We start from the raw sequence: 25,618 nt of genomic DNA, 5'->3' as shown, positions 1-25,618 counted from the left end.
TCTTTACAAGTTCTGTGACAGGTGATACATACACCATTCGAGATTTTATCAACTGTCGGAGCAAGGGGGTGATATATAAGGCCAACTGTATTTGTGGATTGGAATACATTGGGAAAACTAAACGTGAGTTGAGGAGGAGGGTGGGGGAGCATCTGAGAGACATTACTAACTCAGCAGATAAACCCTTGGCAAGACATGTTCATGACAAGCACGGAGGGGATCCTAAAGTGGTCAGCTTTGTGGGGATTGAGCTTGTGCGACCCCCCACAAGGGGGGGGGGATTGGGATAGGCTGATCCTGCAGAAGGAGACTCAGTGGATTTTCCGCCTGCAGACTCAGTCCCCCAAAGGTCTTAATGATCAGTTGAGTTTTGCATGTTATATCTAACTCTGTCCTCCATACTCTCTCCCCCTGGCTAGCTCCCTCTCCCTCCTCCCTCCCCCTCCCAACCACAGCCACTTCATTACTTACTCAGTTCTCTCACTCTCTCTGTAAATAAATATGTAAATATTTACCTGTGTAAACTGTCAACACCTACCACTTAATACTCATTCGTAGTTTAAAAGATACGTTGCCGTGGCGCATGCGTACTGGCTCACCAGCATCGCCTAGCAACGCAGGACGCTCCGCTCCGTAGCCTAGACGCGCCCCCGGAAGTGACGCCGACACACTGCTGTGGCGCCGGCACCCGGAAGTGGCGCGCGTACATTCGAGCGTGGAAGCAGCCTGTTTGGTAAGTGCTATTTAAGGATCCCAGGTTCACTGATGTGACCGACGGGATACAGACGCCATAACCGCGTACTCTGCCACTGCAGTTCCCGACATCTCGCCGACCGCCATTGTGGTCACGTGAGTCAAACCCAGTAGCAGGGCTCTGCTCTGGGTAACCAGCACACCTATTTCACTTTCTCCTTTGGTTTTGCTCTAAGGGAATTGTGTTTGTTTTTGTGGACTTTGTTCACGTGTTGGTTATAATTAGTGCACTTCATCATTATTATTGTTGCACGTTGCTGGCCTATTATTTGATTTTTTGCTTGCACTTTTTGCATTTGCACCTTATGTATTATTGTTTACATTCGGTAACGCAGTATTAACTTTTTTTGTTTGCCCTGGAGCCCCTGATGAACCCATTAACTTGGGGGAAACGCGTTGGGCGGGCTTTACATTTGTTCTAGTTTAGGGGCTGACCAAGGGATAGACCGGGGCAGGGGTCGTCCTTCCAAGGACGAGTGCCCCGACAGCTCCCTGAGCGAGCAGGGCTAGTGGGCACAACATCTCCCCTGGCAGGGTATACTAGGGTCCGAGTCCCACCCCACCTGGTCTCCACATTTTCCCGGTCACCCCACTTGTTATCTACACTCAGGCCACTGTACTTTTTGACTCCTACTATCATCGCTAGTTGTGGCCTCTGGGCCTCTTTGATCCATTTCCTTGTTGTTTGTATGTCAGTGGGGATTCTGTTGTTTTACTAGCACTATTAAACGTTATGTTTTATATGTCCTTACCCCTTCTGTGAACCGATATTGTTAGCAGGGTATTGATTTCGCTTCATCTGTGAAGTATTATGTTAATGTGTAAAATAATGAATGTGAAAATAACTAAAAATGAAAATAATGTTTTATATATTTTTATTATGTATGTGTGTTTATATGTATGGCCAAAAATAGTCCCTCTAAACAGATCAACTAACCCCACAAAAAATTACTTTCACAATTGCGTCGGTGAAAACATATTACAGCTTTGAGAATATGTCAAAAATTACTTTTTTTAAACAAAAAATAGTTTGTATGGTAGAACTGTAATAAACCATAAATATAAGTGTATAATTTTTCTATTACTATAATTGTACCAAGCTGCAGAATACAATGTAATTTATAGTGCATGAAGAACATTGTTTAAAAAAAAACACCAGAGAATTTAACCCCTTATAAATAACAGAATAAATAAGTGTTAGTGTCACATGTACCCCAGAATAGTACCAATGAAAACCTCAACCTGTCTCCCAAAAATATTTTGCACCCCAAAGCCTCTGCAACTTCAAGGACATCTGCAGCAAAAGAAAACTTATCCACAGGATAGGGGATAAGTGTCTGACCGCTGGGACCCCGCTCGATCTCTCAAACAAAGCCCCGCATTGCCTCTCTATGTGAGCGGCTAATGTCTGTAGCGTTGACCTCTCTGAGGTCGACAGTACGCCCCCTCCTTGCCACCTCCCCATACAGGTTTATGGGAGAGGCGTGTCGGTCGCGACGTCACACTGCGGCCAGCACGCCTCCTGCACGGGAGAGCCGCGGCAGCCGCGGTCGGACCCCCGCGATCAACCACTTATCCCCTATCCTGTGAAGTTGTATTTTGCTGCAGATGTCCTTTAAGACAATGGCGACATAGTATCCTAAATAAAAGGAGGCCTCAAAATCCACACAGTGCTGCTTTCATGTCTGAGGACTGTGTGCGTCATGTAGTATTCTTTTTATAAACGTCAGATTTAGGGAAATAAATATGGAGTTGCATTTCTATGTCAACACCTGCAGTGTTAAAGAAAAAAGGAAAAACATGCAAAATCTGTAAAAAAAAAAAAAAAAAAAAAAAAAAAAAAAAAAAAAAAAGGATTTTTTAATTCTGCCTCTACTTACCGTATATACTCGAGCATAAGCCGACCCGAGTATAAGCAGAGACCCCTAATTTCAACCCAAAATCCCAGGAAAAGTTATTGACTCGAGTATAAGCCTAGGGTGGGAAATACATCATCCCCCCCGTGTCATCATCCAGACCTGTCATTAACATCTTCATCATCATCACCGCCTGTCATCATCCAGACCCTCATCATCATCACCTGTCATCATCCCCTTGTCATCATCCCACACATCCCCCCTTCATCATCCCCTTGTCATCATCCCACACATCCCCCCTTCATCATCCCCTTGTCATCATCCCACACATCCCCCCTTCATCATCCCCTTGTCATCATCCCACACATCCCCCCCTTCATCATCCCCTTGTCATCATCCCACACATCCCCCCTTCATCATCCCACACATCCCCCCTTCATCATCCCCTTGTCATCATCCCACACATCCCCCCTTCATCATCCCCTTGTCATCATCCCACACATCCCCCCCTTCATCATCCCCTTGTCATCATCCCACACATCCCCCCTTCATCATCCCCTTGTCATCATCCCACACATCCCCCCTTCATCATCCCCTTGTCATCATCCCACACATCCCCCCTTCATCATCCCCCCTTCATCATCCCCTTGTCATCATCCCACACATCCCCCCTTCATCATCCCCTTGTCATCATCCCACACATCCCCCTTCATCATCCCCTTGTCATCATCCCACACATCCCCCCTTCATCATCCCCTTGTCATCATCCCACACATCCCCCCTTCATCATCCCCTTGTCATCATCCCACACATCCCCCCTTCATCATCCCCTTGTCATCATCCCACACATCCCCCCTTCATCATCCCCTTGTCATCATCCCACACATCCCCCCTTCATCATCCCCTTGTCATCATCCCCACCCCCCTTCATCATCCCCTTGTCATCATCCCACAAACCCCCCTTCATCATCCCCCCCCCCCCTTCATCATCCTCTTGGCATCATCCCACACCCCCCCTTCATCATCCTCTTCTCATCATCCGCCCTCAGTGGTCTTCAACCTGCGGACCTCCAGAGGTTTCAAAACTACAACTCCCAGCAAGCCCGGGCAGCCATCGGCTGTCCGGGCTTGCTGGGAGTTGTAGTTTTGAAACCTCCGGAGGTCCGCAGATTGAAGACCACTGCGGCCTTCAACATCATCCAGCCCCCTCTCACCCCCTTTAGTTCTGAGTACTCACCTCCGCTCGGCGCTGGTCCGGTCCTGCAGGGCTGTCCGGTGAGGAGGTGGTCCGGTGGGATAGTGGTTCCGGGCTGCTATCTTCACCGGGGGCGCCTCTTCTCCGCGCTTCCGGCCCGGAATAGAGGCGTTGCCTTGACAACGACGCAGAAGTGCGTTGGCAATGAACGCACCTCTGCGTCGTTGTCAAGGCAACGTGACTATTCTGAGGCCGGGCCCGAAGCGCTTAGAAGAGGCCTCCCCGGTGAAGATAACAGCCCGAGACCACTATCCCACCGGACGACCTCCCCACCGGACAGCCCTGCAGGACCGGACCAGCGCCGAGCGGAGGTGAGTACTGTACAGAACTAAAGGGGGGTGAGAGGGGGCTGGATGATGTCGAAGGCCGCAGTGGTCTTCAACCTGCGGACCTCCGGAGGTTTCAAAACTACAACTCCCAGCAAGCCCGGACAGCCGATGGCTGCCCGGGCTTGCTGGGAGTTGTAGTTTTGAAACCTCTGGAGGTCCGCAGGTTGAAGACCACTGCGGGTGGAGAGTTCACTCGAGTATAAGCCGAGGGGGGTGTTTTCAGCACGAAAAATCGTGCTGAAAAACTCGGCTTATACTCGAGTATATACAGTAGCTTTCATTTTACCGCCTAAAGGGTTAATAAACTTCGTAATTGTCATTCTGAATTCTTTGAAGGGTGCATTTATTTTTTTTTTTTGCATAGATTTATGGGGGTATTTAACATACTGGCCCCTGTCAAATCCACTTGAATTGGTCCCTAAAAAAAAATCACATTTTGAAATTGTCTGCTAAACTTATGAACATTGTAATGTCTGAAAAAAGTTAGTTTAAACAAGTGATGCGAACATAAAGTAGACCTATTGTAGATAGACATGAATGGAGGGAGCGTGGCATGACGTCACAACTCCTGCTGTGGGAACCCACCACGGCAAAGGAATCATTATGCGAAGAGTAAACCACACCTCTGATTACCTAAGAGGCTACTTGCAGTATGTATAATGAAATATTTGGCCTTCTGCCTGTGTGGAACAGTGCCACTTTGCTGCACTTCTGGGTATACATGTTTGATGAATGGACTTTAATCTAAAGTTTACATGTACTTAGGGCTGGGCGGTATAACGGTTCATACCGAATACTGAATTTTTTGGGCTGCACTATATGAATTTTCCCCCATACCGCAATACCGGATGGGCCCCTCCCCCTCGGGAATGTATTATCAGCGCAGCGCTGTCCCCACATCGGGGGAACTAATCATATGTGACCCGCCAGCGCTGTTCTGCCCCCCCCCCCCCCAATTAATGATCAGCCCAGCGGGGTACTACTCACAGATGTCACGTTCAAGCACTGCCCTCCTCCTCTTTGTTGGGGGCCGCCGGGCGCTGGAACTCGCTGTACGCCAGTTATCTCCAACCTGCAGACCTCCAGATGCTGCAAAACTACAACTCCCAGCATGCCCGGACAGCCAACGACTGTCCGGGCATGCTGGGAGTTGTAGTTTTGTAACAGCTGGAGGTCCGCAGGTTGGAGACCCCTGCTGTCCGCTGTATCCCTATGCCCGGTCTGCAAAACATAAAGAAAATAAACTTTAAACTCACCTACGTCAGGGCCACACGCTGGGGACTGGAACGCTGGACAGCCGTCGGCCTATCCCCGGCCGGAGCGATGTCCCGCCCCGGCCAGTGATAGGCTTAGCCCACTGTCATGTAAGAAGCTCTGGCCGGCTTCTTACATGACAGTGGGCTCAGCCTATCACTGACAGGGGCGGGACATCGCTCCGGCCGGTGATAGGCTGACGGCTGTCCAGCGTTCCAGTCCCCAGCGTGTGGCCCTGATGTAGGTTTAAAATTTATTTTCTTTATGTTTTGCAGCGAGGGCATAGGGATACAGCGGACAGCAGGGGTCTCCAACCTGCGGACCTCCAGCTGTTACAAAACTACAACTCCCAGCATGCCCGGACAGTCGTTGGCTGTCCGGGCATGCTGGGAGTTGTAGTTTTGCAGCATCTGGAGATCCGCAGGTTGGAGACCACTGGCGTACAGTGAGTTCCAGCGCCAGCGTCCCCCAACAAAGAGGAGGAGGGCAGTGCTTGAACGTGACATCTGTGAGTAGTGCCCCGCTGGGCTGATCATTATTTGGGGGGGCAGAACAGCGCTGGCGGGTCACATGATTTGGGGGGGGTCGCTGAACACTGCGCACAGGTTACATGATTGAGGAGGGGGGGGGGGGGTTAAAAAAAACGTTATACACCGTGGAACCGCCGTAAGTGAAAAAAAATAGTGACACACATATTTGGTCATACCACCCAGCCCTACATGTACTTCATGATGCTTATTACTTATGTGAAAATAAAAGTATAATTGAGCATACCTGTGGTGTGATTTCTGTTTAATGAAGGCATGTCAAGTGAAATTTTATCAAAACCTGTTTAGAGCAAGAGTGGGGAAGTTACCCATAACATCCAATCAGAATGCTACTTCCAGGTTCAACCCCTTAACAGCCACGAGCCGGCTCCCGTTACATGAAGAACACTCAGGAGCTGAGCGCGCTTTATTCCCGGGAGGTCCCGGTTGCTATCTGTAACCAGGCCCCCCACGACTAATACTGGACATCGCCGATTTGGCTGATGTCCAGTATTAACCCTTTACATGCCGCATGATATCAAAGTTGATTGCGGTGTCTAAAACGGGGAAAAATTATTGTCGGTTAGCTCAGTTGGCTGTTCAGGCCCGCCACGGTGAAATTGCAGCATCCTAAATAGCTGAGAGGACAGCTACCTTTCTCCAGGCTGTCCAATTGACGCTTGACTGCTCAAAGCCTGAGATCTAGGCTTGATCAATCGACCGCCGATAACACTGATTAATGCAATGCTATGGCATAGCATCGATCAGTGTACTCAATCAGTTTAATGCATAGGGGCTATAACACTGCAAAGTGTAAAAAATGAGTTAATAAGTGTGATTCAACCCCTTCCCTAATAAAAGTTTAACCCCTTAAGGACTCAGCGTTTTTCCGATTTTGCATTTTCATTTATTCCTCCTCACCATCTAAAAATCATAATGCTTTAAATTTTACACCTAAAAATCCTACTTTGCAGTGACATTAGTAATTTTACCAAAAAATTCACGGCGAAACGTAAAAAAAATCATTATGCGACAATATTGAAGAAAAAATTTCATTTTGTAACTTTTGGGGGCTTCAGTTTCTACGCAGTGCATTTTTTTTGTCAAAATTACACCTTATATTTATTTTGTAGGTCCATACGGTTAAAATGATACCCTACTTATATAGGTTTGATTTTGTCGCACTTCTGAAAAAAATCATAACTACATGCAGGAAAATTTATATGTTTAAAATTGTCATCATCTGACCCCTGTAACTTTTTTATATTTCTGCGTACTGGCTGGTATGAGGGCTATTTTTTTGCGCCGTGTTCTGAAGTTTTTATCGGTACCATTTTTGTGTTGATCGGACTTTTTGATTGCTTTTTATTCATTTTTTTATGATATAAAAAGTGACCAAAAATACGCTATTTTTGACTTTGGAATTTGTTTGCGCGTACGCCATTGACCGTGTGGTTTAATTAATGATAATATTTTTGGTCACTTTTTATACCATAAAAAAATGTGAATAAAAAGCAATCAAAAAGTCCGATAAATACAAAAATGGTACTGATAAAAACTTAAGTTCATGTGCAAAGAATGAGCCCTCATACCGCCCTGCATGCGGAACAATAAAAAAAAGTTATAGGGGCCAGAAGAGGACATTTTTAAATGTGTTAATTTTGGTGCATGTAGTTTAGATTTTTACCAAAAGTAATACAATTTCACCTATATAAGTAGGGTATAATTTTAATCATATGGACCTACAGAATAAAGATAATGTCATTTTTATCGAAAAGTACACTGCGTAGAAACAGAAGCCCCCAAAAGTTAAAATTGCATGTTTTTTTTTTCTTCTTTTGGCCCACAAATATTTTTTTTCCCGATTTTGCCATAGGTTGTTTGGTAAAATGATTTTTGTCATTACAAAGTAAAATTGGCGGCGCAAAAAACAAGCCCTCATATAGGTCTGTAGGTGCAAAACTGAAAGTGTTGTGATTTTTAGAAGGTGATGAGGAAAAATCCAAAATGGAGAAACCCTGCGTCCTTAAGGGGTTAAAAAGGCCTCTGAATAGTGAAAGCAGCAATCTGGTTGATATAGGCAACTGCACCACTCATCCTGTTTTCTTTTAAAGTAAGAAAAAAAGGTACTTTTTACACAGGATGCCTGTCCTCTTGCCATTGACTTCTAATTTACAAGCTAACTGAACAGCATGCAGAAATGTGTTGTGAACAGACCCTGTTTTTTGTGTTAATTTGAAAAAAATCATTTTAATAGGAAGGACTTTCAGGCACTGAAGAATTTCTTCATAAATGTTTACCACGCTGGAATGGGATTCATTGCACCCAGATATTGCAACTCATTAGTTGGATTCCACTTTACTCCTTTTCAGGTAAGCAAATTGAAATACATTTTTTACATACAACCCCGTTATCATGTATGCAGTATTACTTTTGCAGTCCTTTTCACCTCAAAAGTGTTGTCATACAAATACTTACAAATACTGCAGTGATGGCGCATTCACAGACACCACCGCAGTAAGTGATTGGCTACGCTGGCCATCACAGCAGTGAAGAGCTTGTGTAGGACATTGTCAGAGCTGTGTGGAACCAAGGTAGGGAAGTATGTGTATTTTTTCTTTTTTCATTTTCATTCCCCCCCCCCCCTCCCCCAGCAGTGTATAAAGTATTTTCAAGTATCCAGATAACCTACTTAGCACCGAAGATTTATCTTTTTATTATATTCCAGTAGTTAGGAAGAAATGTCATAATTTGTGTGGTCACTGTTTTACATAAAAGAACCAAAAAGTCAGTGTAAATTTAAACAGTTCAGTCTGAAGTGGTGGCTTACACTATGCACCATACTTAACCCACCTAACTCCCATGAAGGGCATTCTAATCAAATGGACTGCAGAGAACCTGTTTTGCAAATGAAACCATAATGTAAGGTATGTGGTAACCCTTTGAGTATCCATAATTAGCCAGGAAAGTTGCATATTGTTACAGTGTACCTGTAGTTCGCTTGTGGCCAGTTGCAGTGTCAGATTAAAGGGAACCTGTCATTAGATTTTAACATATATAACGCATGGCAATGCGTTACATATGGTAAAATCTTCTTCATCACCATCCCCAGAAGTTTCTCGATATGAATTTAGAAAGTCTTCTCCATTGGCTGCGTTAGTAGTACCCTTGCCAGGGAGCTATACTTTTAATTTTTTTATAGAGAGATACAAAAAACATAAAAGGGCACAATGCCCCAAACAGAATAACACATTGCTGGGGGAACTTATAGCCCAGGCATTGTAATACAAGGCTAAATTGCCAGAAGATATATGAGAGGGAAACGATAATGTGGAGTCACTATGGGTAGAAATACAGTGGTCCCTCAAGTTACAATATTTATTGGTTCCAGGACAACCATTGTATGTAGAAACCATTGTATGTTGAGACCAGAACTCTATGGAAACCTGGTAATTGGTTCTGAAGCCACCAAAATGTCATCCAAAAAATAGGAAAAAGTGAGGAATAAAGAAAAATAAGTAGATAACTAATACAGATGAAGCAAGTCCTTACATATAAAAGAGCTGCTGGTTGTTGTAAATCACTGTCTATTCTATATAGACAGTGATTTACAACTCCCAGCAGCTCTTTCTTCAGGAGTTTCTAAAGGGTTCTGTACAGTACACGTGTCCTAAAAAAGTAAAATGGGGCCACCCTTACTTGGTGTCCAAAGGAGCAGCTAACTGTGGCACAGGTTAAGAGTAGTACAGAACATGTACTGTAGGGAGGCGCTACCGGACAGCCAGTCCGGGCATGCACTTCAGTAATACAGGTGTTTTATCAGTGAATGCCCATTCTAATTGGTCGGTTGTTCCAGCCATTGACATATTTCACAGATCTGGACTGTCTGTAGCATTTTATGTTGAGTCTGGTTTCAAGTTACAATGGTCCAGAAAAGACCATCGTATGTTGAAACTATTGTATGTTGAGTCCATTGTAAGTTGAGGGACCAATGTATACAGAGATAAAAATAAATTAAAAAAATCTTAGCTACAAGCCACCAAATATAAAGGAAGAGGCAGATGATCAATTACTGAGCAAATCAGTATGAGGTGGAAATAATGGGGGACTTTAACTATCCTGATATAAACTGAGAGACTGAGACATGTGAATCTCATAAAGGAAACCGGTTTCTGACAATTCTGTCCAAAATGGTGCAGGGCCTGACCGGAGGGGTGCCCTACTGGACTTAATATTAACCATCAGACCTGACAGAGTAACTAATGTGAAGGTAGAAGGACACCTAGGAAATGATGATCATAATATACATTATAACTTGTTATGCAATAAGGGAACCTCTCGAGGGGCCACAAAAACAATGAACTTTAGGAAGGCAAAGTTTGATCAACTCAGAGAAGCCCTTAACTTCTTGGGGACACAGGGCATACAGGTACACCCTGCATCCCCAGTCCTTAAGGACACGGGGCGTACTGTACACCCTGGTCCTGTTGCTATGGGCAGCCAGGACCCATGGCTAATGCCGGGCACGGCCGATCGGGCCCATGCCCGGCATTAACCCTATAGACAACTTTGATTGCGGCATCTAAAGCAAAAGTGAAAGAATCCCGGCAGCTCAGAGGAGCTGATCGAGACTCAAACGACAAAATCGTTATTTCCCGATCAGCTTACTGGACGACAGGAGGGTGCTTACCTGCCTCTCCTTCATCCGATCGGCGATTTACTGCTCCAGGCAGGAGCAGCAGAGAACACTTAAAATAAAATGGGAATGATTGGTGATATTAACTTCCTGTTTGTGGCACATTAGTATATGTGAGGGGGGAAACTGTTCAAGATGGGTGGTGACCATGGCGGCCATTTTGAAGTCGGCCATTTTGAATCCAACTTTTGTTTTTTCAATAGGAAGAGGGTCATGTGACACATCAAACTTATTGGGAATTTCACATGAAAAACAATGATGTGCTTGGTTTTAATGTAACTTTATTCTTTCATGAGTTATTTACAAGTTTCTGACCACTTATAATATGTGTTCAATGTGCTGCCCATTATGTTGGATTGTCAATGCAACCCTCTTCTCCCACTCTTCACACACTGATAGCAACACTGCAGGAGAAATACTAGCACAGGCTTCCAGTATCCGTAGTTTCAGGTGCTGCTCATGTCGTATTTTCACAGCATAGACAATTGCGTTCAGATGACCCCAAAGATAAAAGTCTAAGGGGGTCAGATCGGGAGACCTTGGGGGCCATTCAACTGGCCCACGACGACCAATCCACTTTCCAGGAAACTGTTCATCTAGGAATGCTCGGACCTGACACCCGAAATGTGGTGGTGCACCATCTTGCTGGAAAAACTCAGGGAACATGCCAGCTTCAGTGCATAAAGAGGGAAACAGATCATCATGTAGAAATTTCGCATATCCAGTGGCCTTGAGGTTTCCATTGATGAAGAATGGCCCCACTATCTCTGAACCCCATATACCACACCATACCATCAATTTTTTTGTTCCAACAGTCTTTCAGGGATCTATCCAATCACATAAAATTTTGCCTCATCACTGAACAAAATCTGAGGGTCCTGTTCCAATTTTTGTTTTGCCCATTCTGCAAATTCAGTCTTCCGATCTGGGTCATCCTGGTTGAGATGCTGCAGTAGCTGGAGTTTGTAAGGGTGCCATTTGCGAGTAGATAATATCCGCCAAAGGGATGTTCGACTAATGCCACTCTCCAGTGACATGCGGCGAGTCCTACGCTTTGGGCTCTTGCTGAATAAAGCTAGGACAGCCACTGATGTTTCTTCATTAGTGACAGATTTGTGTCCACATTTTGGCAACTCCAACACTGAACCAGTTTCACAAAGCTTAGCAAGCAGTTTGCTAACTGTAGCATGGGAGATGGGTGGTCTCGTAGGGTGTCTTGCATTGAAATCTGCTGCAATGACCCGTTTACTGCGTTCACCAGACATTTTCCACAACACAATTTCTATCTGCTCCTCACGTGTTAACCTTGTCGACATGTCAATGGCTGTAAACAAAGAGAAATTTGTAAATAACTCATGAAAGAATAAAGTTACGTTAAAACCAAACACACCAGTGTTTTTCTTGTGAAATTCCCAATAAGTTTGATGTCTCACATGACCCTCTTCCTATTGAAAAAACAATAGTTGAATTCAAAATGTCCGAATTCAAAATGGCTTCCATGGTCACCACCCATCTTGAAAAGTTCCCCCCTCACATATACTAATGTGCCACAAACAGGAAATTAATATCACCAACCATTCCCATTTTATTAAGGTGCATCCATATAAATGGCCCACCCTGTACAGACGATGGCGGAAAAAATGAGCCCTCATACCACCCCGTACGTGGAAAAATAAAAAAGTTATAGGGATCAGAAAATACCAATTTTAAACATACTAATTTTTTTATAGGGGTCAGAAGATGCCAATTTTAAACATACAAAATGGCATGTTTTTTATTTTTATTTCACCCCATAAATACGTTTTTTTTTTTTTTTTTTTACCGCAGGTTATAATATAAGTGATGTCATTCAAAAGTACAATTGGTGACGCAAAAAACAAGCCCTTATATGGGTCTTTAGGGTCAAAATTGAAAGCATTAGGATTTTTAGAAGGGAAGGAGGAAAAAATTTAAATGCAAAAACGAGTCCTTAAGGTGAAAATGGGCTGAAATATTTTAAATTCTCACTGTAAGGGGTATATACCTTATGGGAATGAAAGGATCAGGAATAGGAGAAAACCAATGTGGACAAATAAAAATGTTAAGAGGACAATAAATAAAATAAAAAGCAATTAAACTACTAAAACAGGACAGCAGTGAAGAAGCATTAAAATAGCTATAGAGAAAAATGTACAGTAGAATATGTAAAAAAAAAAAAAAATGATAAAAGCCACATAAGTAGAGACAAAAAAAAATCATTGCCATATATAAATAGCAAAAAGGCTAAAAATTTAAGTGTTGGCCCTTTAGAAAGTGATGAGGAAGAAATTATAGATGGGGATCAGGAAAAATGCAAATATATTAAACACATTCTTCTCTACTGAATATGAAATTCCAGGTTAAATACAGTGATAGGGACGGTTCCCCAGGACTGGCGCATAGCAAATGTGATGCCAATATTTAAAAAGGGGTCAAAAAGTGACCCCAGGAATTATAGGCCTGTCAGTTTAACCTCTGTTGTATGTACATTGTTAAAATAAATGTATGACCCCCATATCAGCATGGGTTAATTATGGATCAGCTTTTATGAGGAGGTGAGCTCCAGAATGGACCAGGGGGAATGTTGCTGGATGTTGTATATCTTGATTATTTCAATGCATTTGATATGGTGCAACATATAAGGTTGGTGTATAAAATGGGGATTGGGCTAGGGTAAAAATGTGTGCAAGTTGGTAAGTAATTGGCTCAGTGATAGGAAACAGAGGGTGGTAATTAATGGTACTTATTCTGAATGGGTGACTGTTACTAGTTTTGGGTCCTATTCTATTTAATATATTTATTAATGACCTTGTCGAGGGATTGTATAGAAAAGTAGCAATCTTTGCAGTGTTTAACACCATAGAGGGCAGTGTACTGTTACATATGGATCTGGATAGTTTGGAGGTTTGGGCTGGGATGTGGCAGATGAGGTTCAACACTGATATATGTAAGGTAATGCACATGGGGAGGAAAAATCCAGGCTGGGATTATGTATTAAATGGGAGAACACTTGGGACGACCAACATGGAAAAGGATTTAGAAGTCTTAGTTAACATTAAATTTAGCTGTAGTGACCAGTGTCGAGCAGCTGCTGCCAAGACAAATAAAATCATGGGGTGCATCAATAGGGGCATAGATGCCCACAACAAGGAAATAATTATACCACTGTACAAATCACTAGTCAGACCACACATAGAATACTGTGTACAGTACTGGGCACCAGTATACAAAAAAGATATATTGGAGCTGGAGAGGGTTCAAAGATGGGCAACCAGAGTAATACGGGGAATGGGAGGACTACAGTACCCAGAAAGATTATCAGAATTAGCATTATTTAGTTTAGAAAAAAAAAAAAGGCTTAGGGGCGACCTAACAACTATGTATAAATATATCAGGGGGCAGTACAGAGATCTCTCCCATGATCTATTCATTCCCAGGACTGTATCTATAACAAGGGGGCATCCTCAAAGTCTAGGGGAAAGTAGGTTTTACACCAGCACAGACGGGTGTTCTTTACTCTAAGAGCAGTGAGGCTGTGGAACTCTCTTCCGCAAGAGGTGGTCATGGTGAACTCTATAAGAGAGTTCAAAAGGGACCTGGATGCATTTTTGGAGAGTAATAACATTGCTGGTTATGTATACTAGATTTATAGTGACAGAATGTTAATACAGGGATTTATTCTGACTGCCATATTTGTAGTCGGGAATGAATTTTTACCTCTAGTATGAGTTTTTTTTTGGTCTTCCTCTGGATCAATTCATCAGGAATATAAGTTGAACTTTATGGACTTTTGGGTCTTTTTTTCAACCTTTGACATGGCTTTTATCAGTGACCTAGTAAATATCTGACTCCTTGCCAAATTTGTTGTTTTCTTTATCAGACTTAAAGGGGTATTCCGGGAAAAAAACTTTTTCATATATATCAACTGGCTCCAGAAAGTTAAAGGAGATGTACGGTGCTCACTTTTCTTATTTTATCCGTTCTGGGCTGAAAAATAAAAGAAAACAAATTTTCTCTTACCTGCCTAGGCTCCCCTGGTGTTTCAGTACAGGTGTTCGGTCCCCGGGCTTTATTCTTCTTACTTCCTGTTAGCCCGGCACGTCACACGGAGCTTCAGTCTATCACCGGCCGCAGCGATGTCCCGCCTCGGCCAGTGATAGGCTGAAGCTCCGTGTGACGTGCCGGGCTAACAGGAAGTAAGAAGAATACAGCCCGGGACCGAACGCCTGTACCGGGGGAGCGTATGCAGGTAAGAGAAAGCTTATTTTCTTTTTTTTTGCAGCCCCGAAGGGATACAATAAGAAAAGTGAGCACCGGACATGTCCTTTAAACAGATTTGTAAATTACTTCTATTAAAAAATATTCATCCTTTCAGTGCTTATGAGCTTCTGAAGTTAAGGTTGTTCTTTTCTGTCTAAATCCTCTCTGATGACACCTGTCTCGGGAAACGCCCAGTTTAGAAGAGGTTTGCTATGGGGATTTGCTTCTAAACTGGGCGTTTCCCGAGACAGTTGTCATCAGAGAGGATTTAGACAGAAAAGAACAGAACTTCAGAAGCTAGTAAGTACTGAAAGGATTAAGATTTTTTAATAGAAGTAATTTACAAATCTGTTTAACTTTCCTGGAATACCCCTTTAAGTGCATGCACAAAAAGTAAAGCACATGGACACACGGTCAGTGATGACATACTTCTAAGCTTTATTGGCATTCATCTAGCTTATATAACCATTGCAATTAACATAAGTTCCTGCCCTCACTAGGGAGGTGATTTTAGCCTTGGCGTACCATAAAAGGTATGGTCCTTCTGTTAGATTTTTTTTTAGAAGCCTTTTCAGGCGTTGGTCTGGACAGGAAATTCCTTACTCAGTGGGAGGGGGTAGAGCAAGGAGCAGAGTAGCGTAGGAAATGGGGCTCTGTCAAATAGTCTTTTTATAATGAATACACACACACACACATATATATATATATATATATATATATATATATATATATATATATATAGCATCCTCAGCACTCCAAGTAAAAATAAAGGTGATTTTATTCTCCCATAGTAGTGATAAGTTTCACCGGTCTCGCACCGGCTTTTTCAAGCATAAACAGGATTGCAAGTGCCACACATTTATATGGTATAGAGTAATCAATTCATCAGTTATCAATTAGTGCAAACATTCATAAATAATATTATACAAAATGTGCAGATACATAAAATCAGTCAATCTAAATATAAACAATGGTCAATAGAAATATTATAAAAGTGCCGGTTGCGTCTATTTCATGTGCAATGTGACATAATTCATAAGGATCCTTTGACCGGATTATGTGCAACAGTGATAAAGTGATTAAAAACAATTCATTTTAAAAGAAAACAGAGGTCCGCTCCACTCACCCGCTCACAGTCGCCATTACGGCATCTCCATGTGTGTCTAAACACACTGCGTTGGCATGGAAATGAATTAGCCAATAGCACTCATCACCCACACCATGTGACCGTGGCATAAGCGCATGCGCGATAGCGACACTGTGCCTGCGGCTGCCATATTGGTGTAGGGAAGGGAGCGCCCAGAGGCCAAATACATACAGAAAATACACCATATATTATATATATTAGATAGAGAATACAAAACTGGAAATAAGAAATGCAATAGTAATAATATATGTGTAGTGAATTCAATTCTGATTAGTAGCTGTCACGATCACACCCTATCGGTCCAGCCAAGACGCTAGAGAGAGTGTAATGGTGCAAGGGTTAAAGCCGCCAGACCTCTGGGTATCCACTACTAGTCCCAGCAAGTCACCAAATTAACCCTTAGATAAACGTGTTTCACCCGAGCTGCCTTCAGAAAGGTGAGCTCATATATTTAGAGATCAAAGACCAGAGCTGATTAATTAAACATTTAATCTGATAAAAGGTATCACAGTGCTATGCATAAAAATTAACAAATGACATACAGGTATAAGAATATATATAAGAGTTTAGCAATCAAGTTCAGAAAAGTAAAAATGAAGTTCTTACAGCATTGATATTATAGCAGTCCATGAGAGAGGGTCTCCAGCTGTTCTTAGGATGGTCTTGTCAGCTTGGGGCACAGATCTTAACTACCCTGACTCTAGCATTGTTACATATTATATATCTCCTTTTGGGAGGGACTCCATTCCCCTCTCCCCTTCGATCCCACCAGGGGGGCATCTCTCTTCCCGGCCCTCTTATCTGGTTGATTATATGCAGGACTTCAAAGATTATGTAAACACACAGCCAGACCCCCCCCCCCCAATAAACTTCAATATACAAAAGACACAGGATACACCGTCTGAATGACCCCTCACCCCCCAGGTCTTAGTTTATACACAGATGCAATAATAAAACACAGGTATGTTTCCATAATCAGGCCTTGGGCCTGACACATCCCCCTTAAGATGGGGACAGAGAGATCTTGCCTTTCCAGGCTGATAGATCTGTCTCCCTTACTCCTCTATTTCTCCCTGACGCGATCGTACCAGTACTTCCGCCTGGACTGTGCTGCTGTGAGGTTGTCCTGTATTAGCCCAGTCAATGTCTGCATCCTGTCCCTGAATCTCAGAACATACTCCACCACAGAAGTCTCAGGGGCAGGTGGCCCCCCTTCCCATTCTCCCCTAACTAAATCTCAGGGTCCCCACACTTTGTGACCATACAATAACTCAAAGGTTGAGAAACCTGTAGACTCTTGGGGTACCTCCCTGTAAGCAAATAACAGATGGGGTAAATACTTTTCCCAGTCTCTGCCCTCCGATTCTACAAATGTTTTTATTTGTTTCAAGGGTACCGATATGACTGGTAGGGGAACTAGGGGAACACGAGTAACATCCCCAGACTTACCCACCCTCTGGCAGACCCGACAAGATCTACAATAATTGGCAACAGCAGTACCCATACCCGGCCAGTAGAAATTGCGGCTCTTTCCTGTACTGCTTTTCTCTCTCCTGGGCCCCTAGCACGCCTTTGGAAAGGGACTCCCAGTACAAGATATCATTTTCCCAATATACCCGATGCCCATCCGTGTCAACACCTGTATGTTCAGCACATTGTCTTAGCCCTTCAAGGGAAGGGCCACTGCGCAGAGCTCCCCGGAAATGCCATTTCCCTCCCCTTCCTTAGGCTCACAGGATTGGGACATAAAGCTCACTGCTGATCCCTCATCCATCTTAGGCTCACAGGATTGGGACATAAAGCTCACTGCTGATCCCTCATCCTTCTTAGGCTCACAGGATTAGGACATAAAGCTCACTGCTGATCCCTCATCCTTCTTAGGCTCACAGGATTGGGACATAAAGCTCACTGCTGATCCCTCATCCATCTTAGGCTCACAGGATTGGGACATAAAGCTCACTGCTGATCCCTCATCCTTCTTAGGCTCACAGGATTGGGACATAAAGCTCACTGCTGGTCCCTCATCCTTCTTAGGCTCACAGGATTGGGACATAAAGCTCACTGCTGATCCCTCATCCTTCTTAGGCTCACAGGATTGGGACATAAAGCTCACTGTTGATCCCTCATCCTTCTTAGGCTCACAGGATTGGGACATAAAGCTCACTGCTGATTCCTCATCCTTCTTAGGCTCACAGGATTGGGACATAAAGCTCACTGCTGATTCCTCATCCTTAAATGTCACCAGGGGCACACCAACCCCTCCCCCTAGCCCTTCTCCACTAGGTTTTGGCATTGGCAATGCATTGTCACCACATGTCACAATACACCCCATTCCACTTTTGGAAAACATTACTGGTTCAGTCACAGGTGAAAAATTATCAATCCCCTGCACTCCCTCCCAGTTACCACATTTCACAATACACCCCATTCCACTTTTGGAAAACATTACTGGTTCAGTCACAGGTAAACAATTATCAATCCCCTGCACCCCCTCCCAGTTACCACATTTCGCAGTGTCTCCCAAAGTCTCGCACAGTACCTCAGAATGAACAGGGCTCTCTCCTAGCCCTTCCGGTGTGCAGGTAGTGTCCTCTGTAGCATAATGACAGAGCATCCGACCCAAATAATTCCCCAGCAGAACATTAACAGGGATGTCCTCAGAGACCCCCACCTCCCGCAAACCTTTGCCTGTACCCCAATCCAGGTACACACGGGCCATGGGCACAGCAGGCCGCACACCTCCAATTCCTTTTAAAGTCATGGTTCTTCCAGGGATGATGTCCTCTGTATCCACCACTTCAGGCCACACTAAGGTAAATGAGGCTCCAGAATCTCGTAAACCCACTGTCACCCGGTCACCCACAGTTACACTCTGCAGGTTATCCGCTCTTTTCTCCACCGCTCCGGACACCAGAAGAACGGCTGTGTGTCCTCCAGCTACTGGTGGAGAATTCTTTTTGTTGGGGCAAGTGGCACTCAGGTGCTCAATATTGTTGCATCTGTAACATCGGCGGGTGTCCCCCTGACCCAATGTGGCTCCTGTTGCTCTTGGTGTTGATGGCAAGAACTTTCCGGCTGGCTTGGTGCTGCTGGTGGTGCTCTGTGGGTGTGTGGCTCCCCTCCAGGTACTTGCTCCGGCTTGTGCAGATCCACGCTTTGCGGTCGGTGCCCGGTTGTTGGCGAAGTCATCTCCAAGTTCTGCTGCTTCCGTTGCTGTCTTGGGCTTGCGGTCCAAAATCCACTCTCTGGCTTCAAAGCTCCGTGTTTGGAGAAACTGATCCAGGACCATCAAGTCCTCCAGGGCCTCATAGGTAGTGACTTGTAGGCCCCCAGTCCATTGCCTGAATGCAGTCCTTAGCTGACCTGCATGCTGAGTGCAGCTTTCTGTGGCACTTTGTTGCAAAGTCTGAAACTTTTTCCGATAAGCCTCTGGAGTCAGATTAAAACTTTTTAGCAGGGCAGATTTTATTGCCTCATAGTCCTGGTCACTCTCAGAGGGAAGCGAAGCAAACACATCCAGAGCTTTCCCTCGCAACCGTGGGGTTAGATATCGTCCCCACTGTTCCTTAGGTAGATGGAACTGCCGGCAAACCTTTTCAAATCCCCTCAGGAACACATCCAGATCACCATCTTTCTCCAACATGGGGAAATGTTCCAAGCGGGGTTTGTGGTCTCCTTGATCCTGCACATCACTCCGTGCGGATAAAGCATCCCCTCTCAGCCTCAGAACCTCCAGTTCATGCCTTCGCTGGGCCTCTCTTTCTGCCGCCTCTCTTTCTGCGGCTCGTGCCTGGGCCTCTCTTTCTGCAGCTCGTGCCTCTCTCTCAGCAGTTTGGTACTGGAGAAGCAGTTGGAGTTTCATATTAGCATCCACATTCCCAAGGTGTTGTAAGGCAGTCCGCATATAAGAGTCCAAGGCATCATGTGGAGTACTGTCCTGATGGGGAGTAATGTTGTATTCCCCAGGAGATATCAGTCCTTGGATGGCAGTTCCAGCTGCAGGGCTTTGCCTCATGTCACTCAGCTCTTCTGTACGGGCATCATACTGCACAAGATCAGCAATAAGTTGTTCCTTGTTCTTTCCTGCAGTAGGGATGTCCTTTTCTTGGCACATTAGCTCCAGTGCAGGCTTGGACTGCTTGCGATATGCCTCCATATTTCCGAGATGAGACAGGAGGTAAAACAGGAGATGGGGAGGACAGAACTGTCTTGCACTCTTTTTGTATGTCTTTTAAATCAGCACTGAGCTCTGTCTTTGGAATTTACACACAAGAAGATGTATGCAATTTCTTTTTAGTGCTAAGATTTCCCTACAGGTAAAATCCAGCAAGCACTAAAAATCTCTAAATATATCCCGACGCTGCCACCAGTTGTCACGATCACACCCTATCGGTCCAGCCAAGACGCTAGAGAGAGTGTGATGGTGCAAGTGTTAAAGCCGCCAGACCTCTGGGTATCCACTACTAGTCCCAGCAAGTCACCAAATTAACCCTTAGATAAACGTGTTTCACCCGAGCTGCCTTCAGAAAGGTGAGCTCATATATTTAGAGATCAAAGACCAGAGCTGATTAATTAAACATTTAATCTGATAAAAGGTATCACAGTGCTATGCATAAAAATTAACAAATGACATACAGGTATAAGAATATATATAAGAGTTTAGCAATCAAGTTCAGAAAAGTAAAAATGAAGTTCTTACAGCATTGATATTATAGCAGTCCATGAGAGAGGGTCTCCAGCTGTTCTTAGGATGGTCTTGTCAGCTTGGGGCACAGATCTTAACTACCCTGACTCTAGCATTGTTACATATTATATATCTCCTTTTGGGAGGGACTCCATTCCCCTCTCCCCTTCGATCCCACCAGGGGGGCATCTCTCTTCCCGGCCCTCTTATCTGGTTGATTACATGCAGGACTTCAAAGATTATGTAAACACACAGCCAGACCCCCCCCCCCCCCCAATAAACTTCAATATACAAAAGACACAGGATACACCGTCTGAATGACCCCTCACCCCCCAGGTCTTAGTTTATACACAGATGCAATAATAAAACACAGGTATGTTTCCATAATCAGGCCTTGGGCCTGACAGTAGCGGTGAGTGGAGGACGTCCTCAGTCTTCTGCTTGATCTGAAAAATAAAAGGGTACAATAAATATAGTTGGACACTTAATTACCCTAAATATACTGCTGGTAGTTACATAGAATGAGAAGAGGGGCTAATAAGGGAATGCCAATCACAAAACATGAATAGTTATCTTAACTTATTTATACCAGGGGTAATAAAGAAATCAACATTTAATCCAAATGGCTTCAATGAGTTTAATTTGTATATCCAAAAGAGTTCACGTTTTTTTTAACAAGCTAATTCTGTCTCCTCCTCTTTTTGGTGCTGGTACATGATCTATGATCATGCACCTAAGTTCTTTTTCGCTATGGCCCTAGTCAGTAAAGTGTTTTGACACCGTTAGATCATTTTTTTTCGAATACTGTAGCGGTGTTGATAAAGGCGTGTATTGAATTCAAGGGTACGTAAATAAGATGACATGGGCACATAACAACATACACAACAAAGGAGGAAACACAATTCAAGTTTAACTTGATCTTTTATTCCCTCCCAGTTGTGGGATGTTTAAAGACTTTTCCATTGTCCATATAGGTACAGTTGACACAATTCCTACAAGGAAATTACCCTTTGTTAGCAATAGTCAGATATTTTTGTGAACCTCCTGTTCTTTTGAGAGACACGTCAGGTTTAACCAACCTGTCTCTCAAATTAGGGGGCCTTCTGTAAGACATCAATGGTTTATTGCAAAAATTATTAATTGAGGGAAAGGACTCCTTTAAAATAAACCAGTGTTTATTAACCTGTTAAGGACCAAGGGCGAACAGGTACGCCTTTGCTCCCTGGTACTTAAAGACCAAGGGCGTACCTGGACCCCCGGGGGAATTTTGGTCCCCGCCGCGACTGCTGATATCGATAAGCAGGCACCTCGTGCAAATGCCCAGGTGGGTCATCAGACCCCCTCCCCATATGTCGGTGATCGGCACAAATTGCAAGTGAATTCACACTTGCGAATTGCGCAATTACAGGTCTATGGTGACAAGGAAAATAAGGGGGATCGCGGTTGTCCAAGACACCCACGATCCCCCTGAAGGGATAGAAGTGAGGTGGCAGGGGTGCCACCCCTCCTATCCCTGCTATTGGGCATCTAGAAGTGACTTCCAATAGCAGATCAGGGGCGGGGGGGTTAACTTTCGTTTTCCCCGTTCTGCCCACCCACAATAGGTGGGGCAGAACGGGGAAAAGACAGAGGACAGGGGCTAAAGTCCACTTACCCTGCGGGCGACGATCGTTGTTGGAGATCGGTGGGCGGCATGTCGTGCGGCTGGCTCCCTGGATCAGACAGAAGCCAGTAAGTTGCCTAGCAGCATCTAGAGGGCTACAGTCTCAGACCACTATACAGTGGTCTCTACACTGTTGCCCTCCAGATTTTGCAAAACTACAACTCCCAGCATGCCCAGACAGCTGTCATGCTGGGATTTGTAGTTTTGCAACAGCTGGAGGGCTACAGTTTGGATATCACTGTGCAGTGAACTGTGGCCCTCTAGATCTTGCAAAACTACAACTCCCAGCATGCCCACATAGCAGTTTGCTGTCTGGACATGCTGGAATTTTTAGTTTTGCAACATCTGGAGGGTCACAGTTCACTGCACAGTGATATCCAAACTGTAGCCCTCCAGCTGTTTCAAAACTACAAATCCCAGCATGACAGCTGTCTGGGCATGCTGGGAGTTGTAGTTTTGCTAAATCTGGAGGGCAACAGTTTGGAGATCACTGTGCAGTGGTTTCTAAACTGTAGCCCTCTAGATGTTGCAAAACTGCAAATCCCAGCATGCCCAAACAGCTGTCTCAGCATGCTGGGAGTTGTAGTTGCGTACCTCCAGCTGTTGCATAACTACATCTACTAGCATGCACCTGGCGATCAGTACTTGCTGGGAGTTGTAGTTTTGCAACAGCTGGAGGCACACTGGTTGAAAAATACTGAGTTAGGTAACATAACCTAACTGAAGCTTTTTCTACCAGTGTGCCTCCAGCTGTTGCAAAAGTACAACTCCCAGCATGCAAGGTCTGTCAGTGCATGCTGGGAGTTGTAGTTTTGAAACAGCTGGAGGTTTGCCCTCCCCCCCCCCCCCCCCCAAGTGAATGTACAGGGTACATTAACACGCGCAGGTTTACAGTAAGTTTCCTGCTTCAAGTATGAGCTGCGGCAAATTTTTCGCCGCACCGCAAACTCCTAGCGGTAAGCCCACTATAAACCTCTGCCAGTGCGAATGTACCCTAAAAACACTACACTACACTAACACATAATAAAGGGTAAAACACTACATATACACCCCCTTACACTGTCCCCCTCCAATAAAAATGAAAAACGTATTGTACAGCAGTGTTTCCGGAACGGAGCCTCCAGCTGTTGCGAAACAACAACTCCCAGCATTTCCGGAGAGCCACTGACTATCCAGGCATGCTAGGAGTTTAGCAACAGCTGGAGGAACCCTGTTTGGGAATCACTGGTGTAGAATACCCCTATGTCCACCCCTATGCAATCCCTAATTTAGTGCTCAAATGCGCATGGCTCTCTTTCACTTCGGAGCCCTGTCGTATTTCAAGGAAACTGTTTAGTGCCACACATGGTGTATTTCCGTACTCGGGAAAAATTGCGCTACAAATTTTGGGGGGCTTTTTTTCCTTTTACCCCTTATGAAAAGGAAAAGTTGGGGTCTACACCAGCCTGTTAGTGTAAAAAAAAAAATTTTACACTAACCTTTTACTTTTTATTTTCACAAGAGGTAAAAGGAAAAAAAGACCAAAATTTGTAACACAATTTCTCCTGAATACAGAAATACCCCATATGTGGGCGGAAAATGCTCTGCAGGCACACAACAAGGCTCAGGAGTGAGAGCTCACCATGTACATTTGAGGCCTAAATTGGTGATTTGCCTGGGGTGGCTGATTTTACAGCGGTTCTGAATTAAACGCCAAAAAATAAATACCCACATGTGACCACATTTTGGAAACTACACCCCTCATGGAACGTAACAAGGGGTATAGTGAATTTTAGCACCCCACAGGTGTTTCACGACTTTTCATTAAAGTTGGATAGGAAAATGCTGGTGTTACCCTAAATTTTTCATTTTCACAAGTGAAAATAGGAAAAAAAAGCCCCCCAAAATTTGTAACCCCGTTTCTCTTGAGTATATAAATACCCCATATGTGGATGTAAAGTGCTCTGCGAGCGAACTACAATGCTCAGAAGAGAAGGAGCGCCACTGGGATTTTGAAGTGAAAATTTGTCCGGAATTGAAGGCCACGTGTGTTTACAAAGTTACAAAGCCCCCATAGTGCCAGTACAATGGACCCCTCCCACATGTGACCCCATTCTGGAAACTAAACCCTTCACATAATGTAATAAGGGGTACGATGAGCATTTACGCCCCACAGGTGTCTGACAGATTTTTGGAACAGTGGTCCGTGAAAATGAAAAATGTAAGATCTGTCAAATGCCAGTGGAGTGTAAATACTCACTGCACCCCTTATTAAATTCTGTGAGGGGTGTAGTTTTCAAAATGGGGTCAATTGTTTGGGTTCCACTGTTCTGGCACCATGGGGTGCTTTATAAACGCACTTGACCCCCGACTTCTATTCCAAACAAATTCCCTTTCCAAAAGCTCAATGGCGCTTCTCCTCTTCTGAGCATTGTATTGCGCCAGCAGAGCACTTGACGTCCACACATGAGGTATTTCCATACAAATTTTGGGGGCTATTTTCTCCTATTACCCCTTGTAAAAAGGTAAAATTTGGGAAAAAATCTGCATTTTAGTGAAATTTTATTTTATTTTTTATTTACACATCCAACTTTAACAAAAAGTCGTGAAATACCTGTGAGGTGTTAAGGCGCACTGTACCCCTTGTTACGTTCCTTAAGGGGTTTAGTCTCCAAAATAGCATGCCATGTGTTTTTTTTTTTTTTTCTGTTCTGGCACCATGGGGCTTCCTAAATGTGACATGCCCCCCAAAAACCATTTCTGCAAAACTTGCTTTCCAAAAGCCAAATGTGACTCCTTCTATTCTGAGCATTGTAGTTCGCCCGCAGAGCATTTTACGTCTTAACATGTGGTATTTCCATACTCAGAAGAGATAGGGTTACAAATTTTTTGGGGGGGCATTTTCTCCCATTACCCTTTGTAAAGATGCTACATTTGGTTAAAAAAAAAACTGCACTTTAGTGAAAACTTTTTTTTTTTCATTTACACATCCGAATTTAACGAAAAGTCATCAAACACCTGTGGGGTGTTAAGGCTCACTGGACCACTTGTTAGGTGCCTTGAGGGGTGTAGTTTCCAAAATGGTATGCCATGTGGGGGAGTTTCTGCAGTTCTGGCACCATAAGGGCCTCCTAAATGTGACATGCCCCCCAAAAACCATTTCAGAAAAACTCACTCTCCAAAATCCCACTGTCGCT

At 44.2% G+C, this 25,618-nt stretch overlaps 1 protein-coding gene across 4 annotated transcripts in view; it reads left to right on the top strand.

The window, feature by feature from the left end:
* Window positions 1-25,618, top strand: part of CENPI (centromere protein I) — a 466,748-nt gene that overhangs the window by 301,326 nt on the left and 139,804 nt on the right. For all 4 annotated transcript variants that reach the window (XM_056540598.1, XM_056540599.1, XM_056540596.1 and 1 more), the window contains one exon: window positions 8,232-8,346. In XM_056540598.1, coding sequence (XP_056396573.1) covers window positions 8,232-8,346 — 115 coding nt within the window. The remainder of the gene's footprint in view (window positions 1-8,231; window positions 8,347-25,618) is intronic.

The sequence above is a fragment of the Hyla sarda genome, chromosome 9 (assembly GCF_029499605.1).
Source record: "Hyla sarda isolate aHylSar1 chromosome 9, aHylSar1.hap1, whole genome shotgun sequence".
Classification (NCBI taxonomy): Eukaryota; Metazoa; Chordata; class Amphibia; order Anura; family Hylidae; genus Hyla; species Hyla sarda.
Note: the sequence above shows the minus strand (reverse complement) of the source record. Positions and strands in the feature narration are given on the sequence as shown.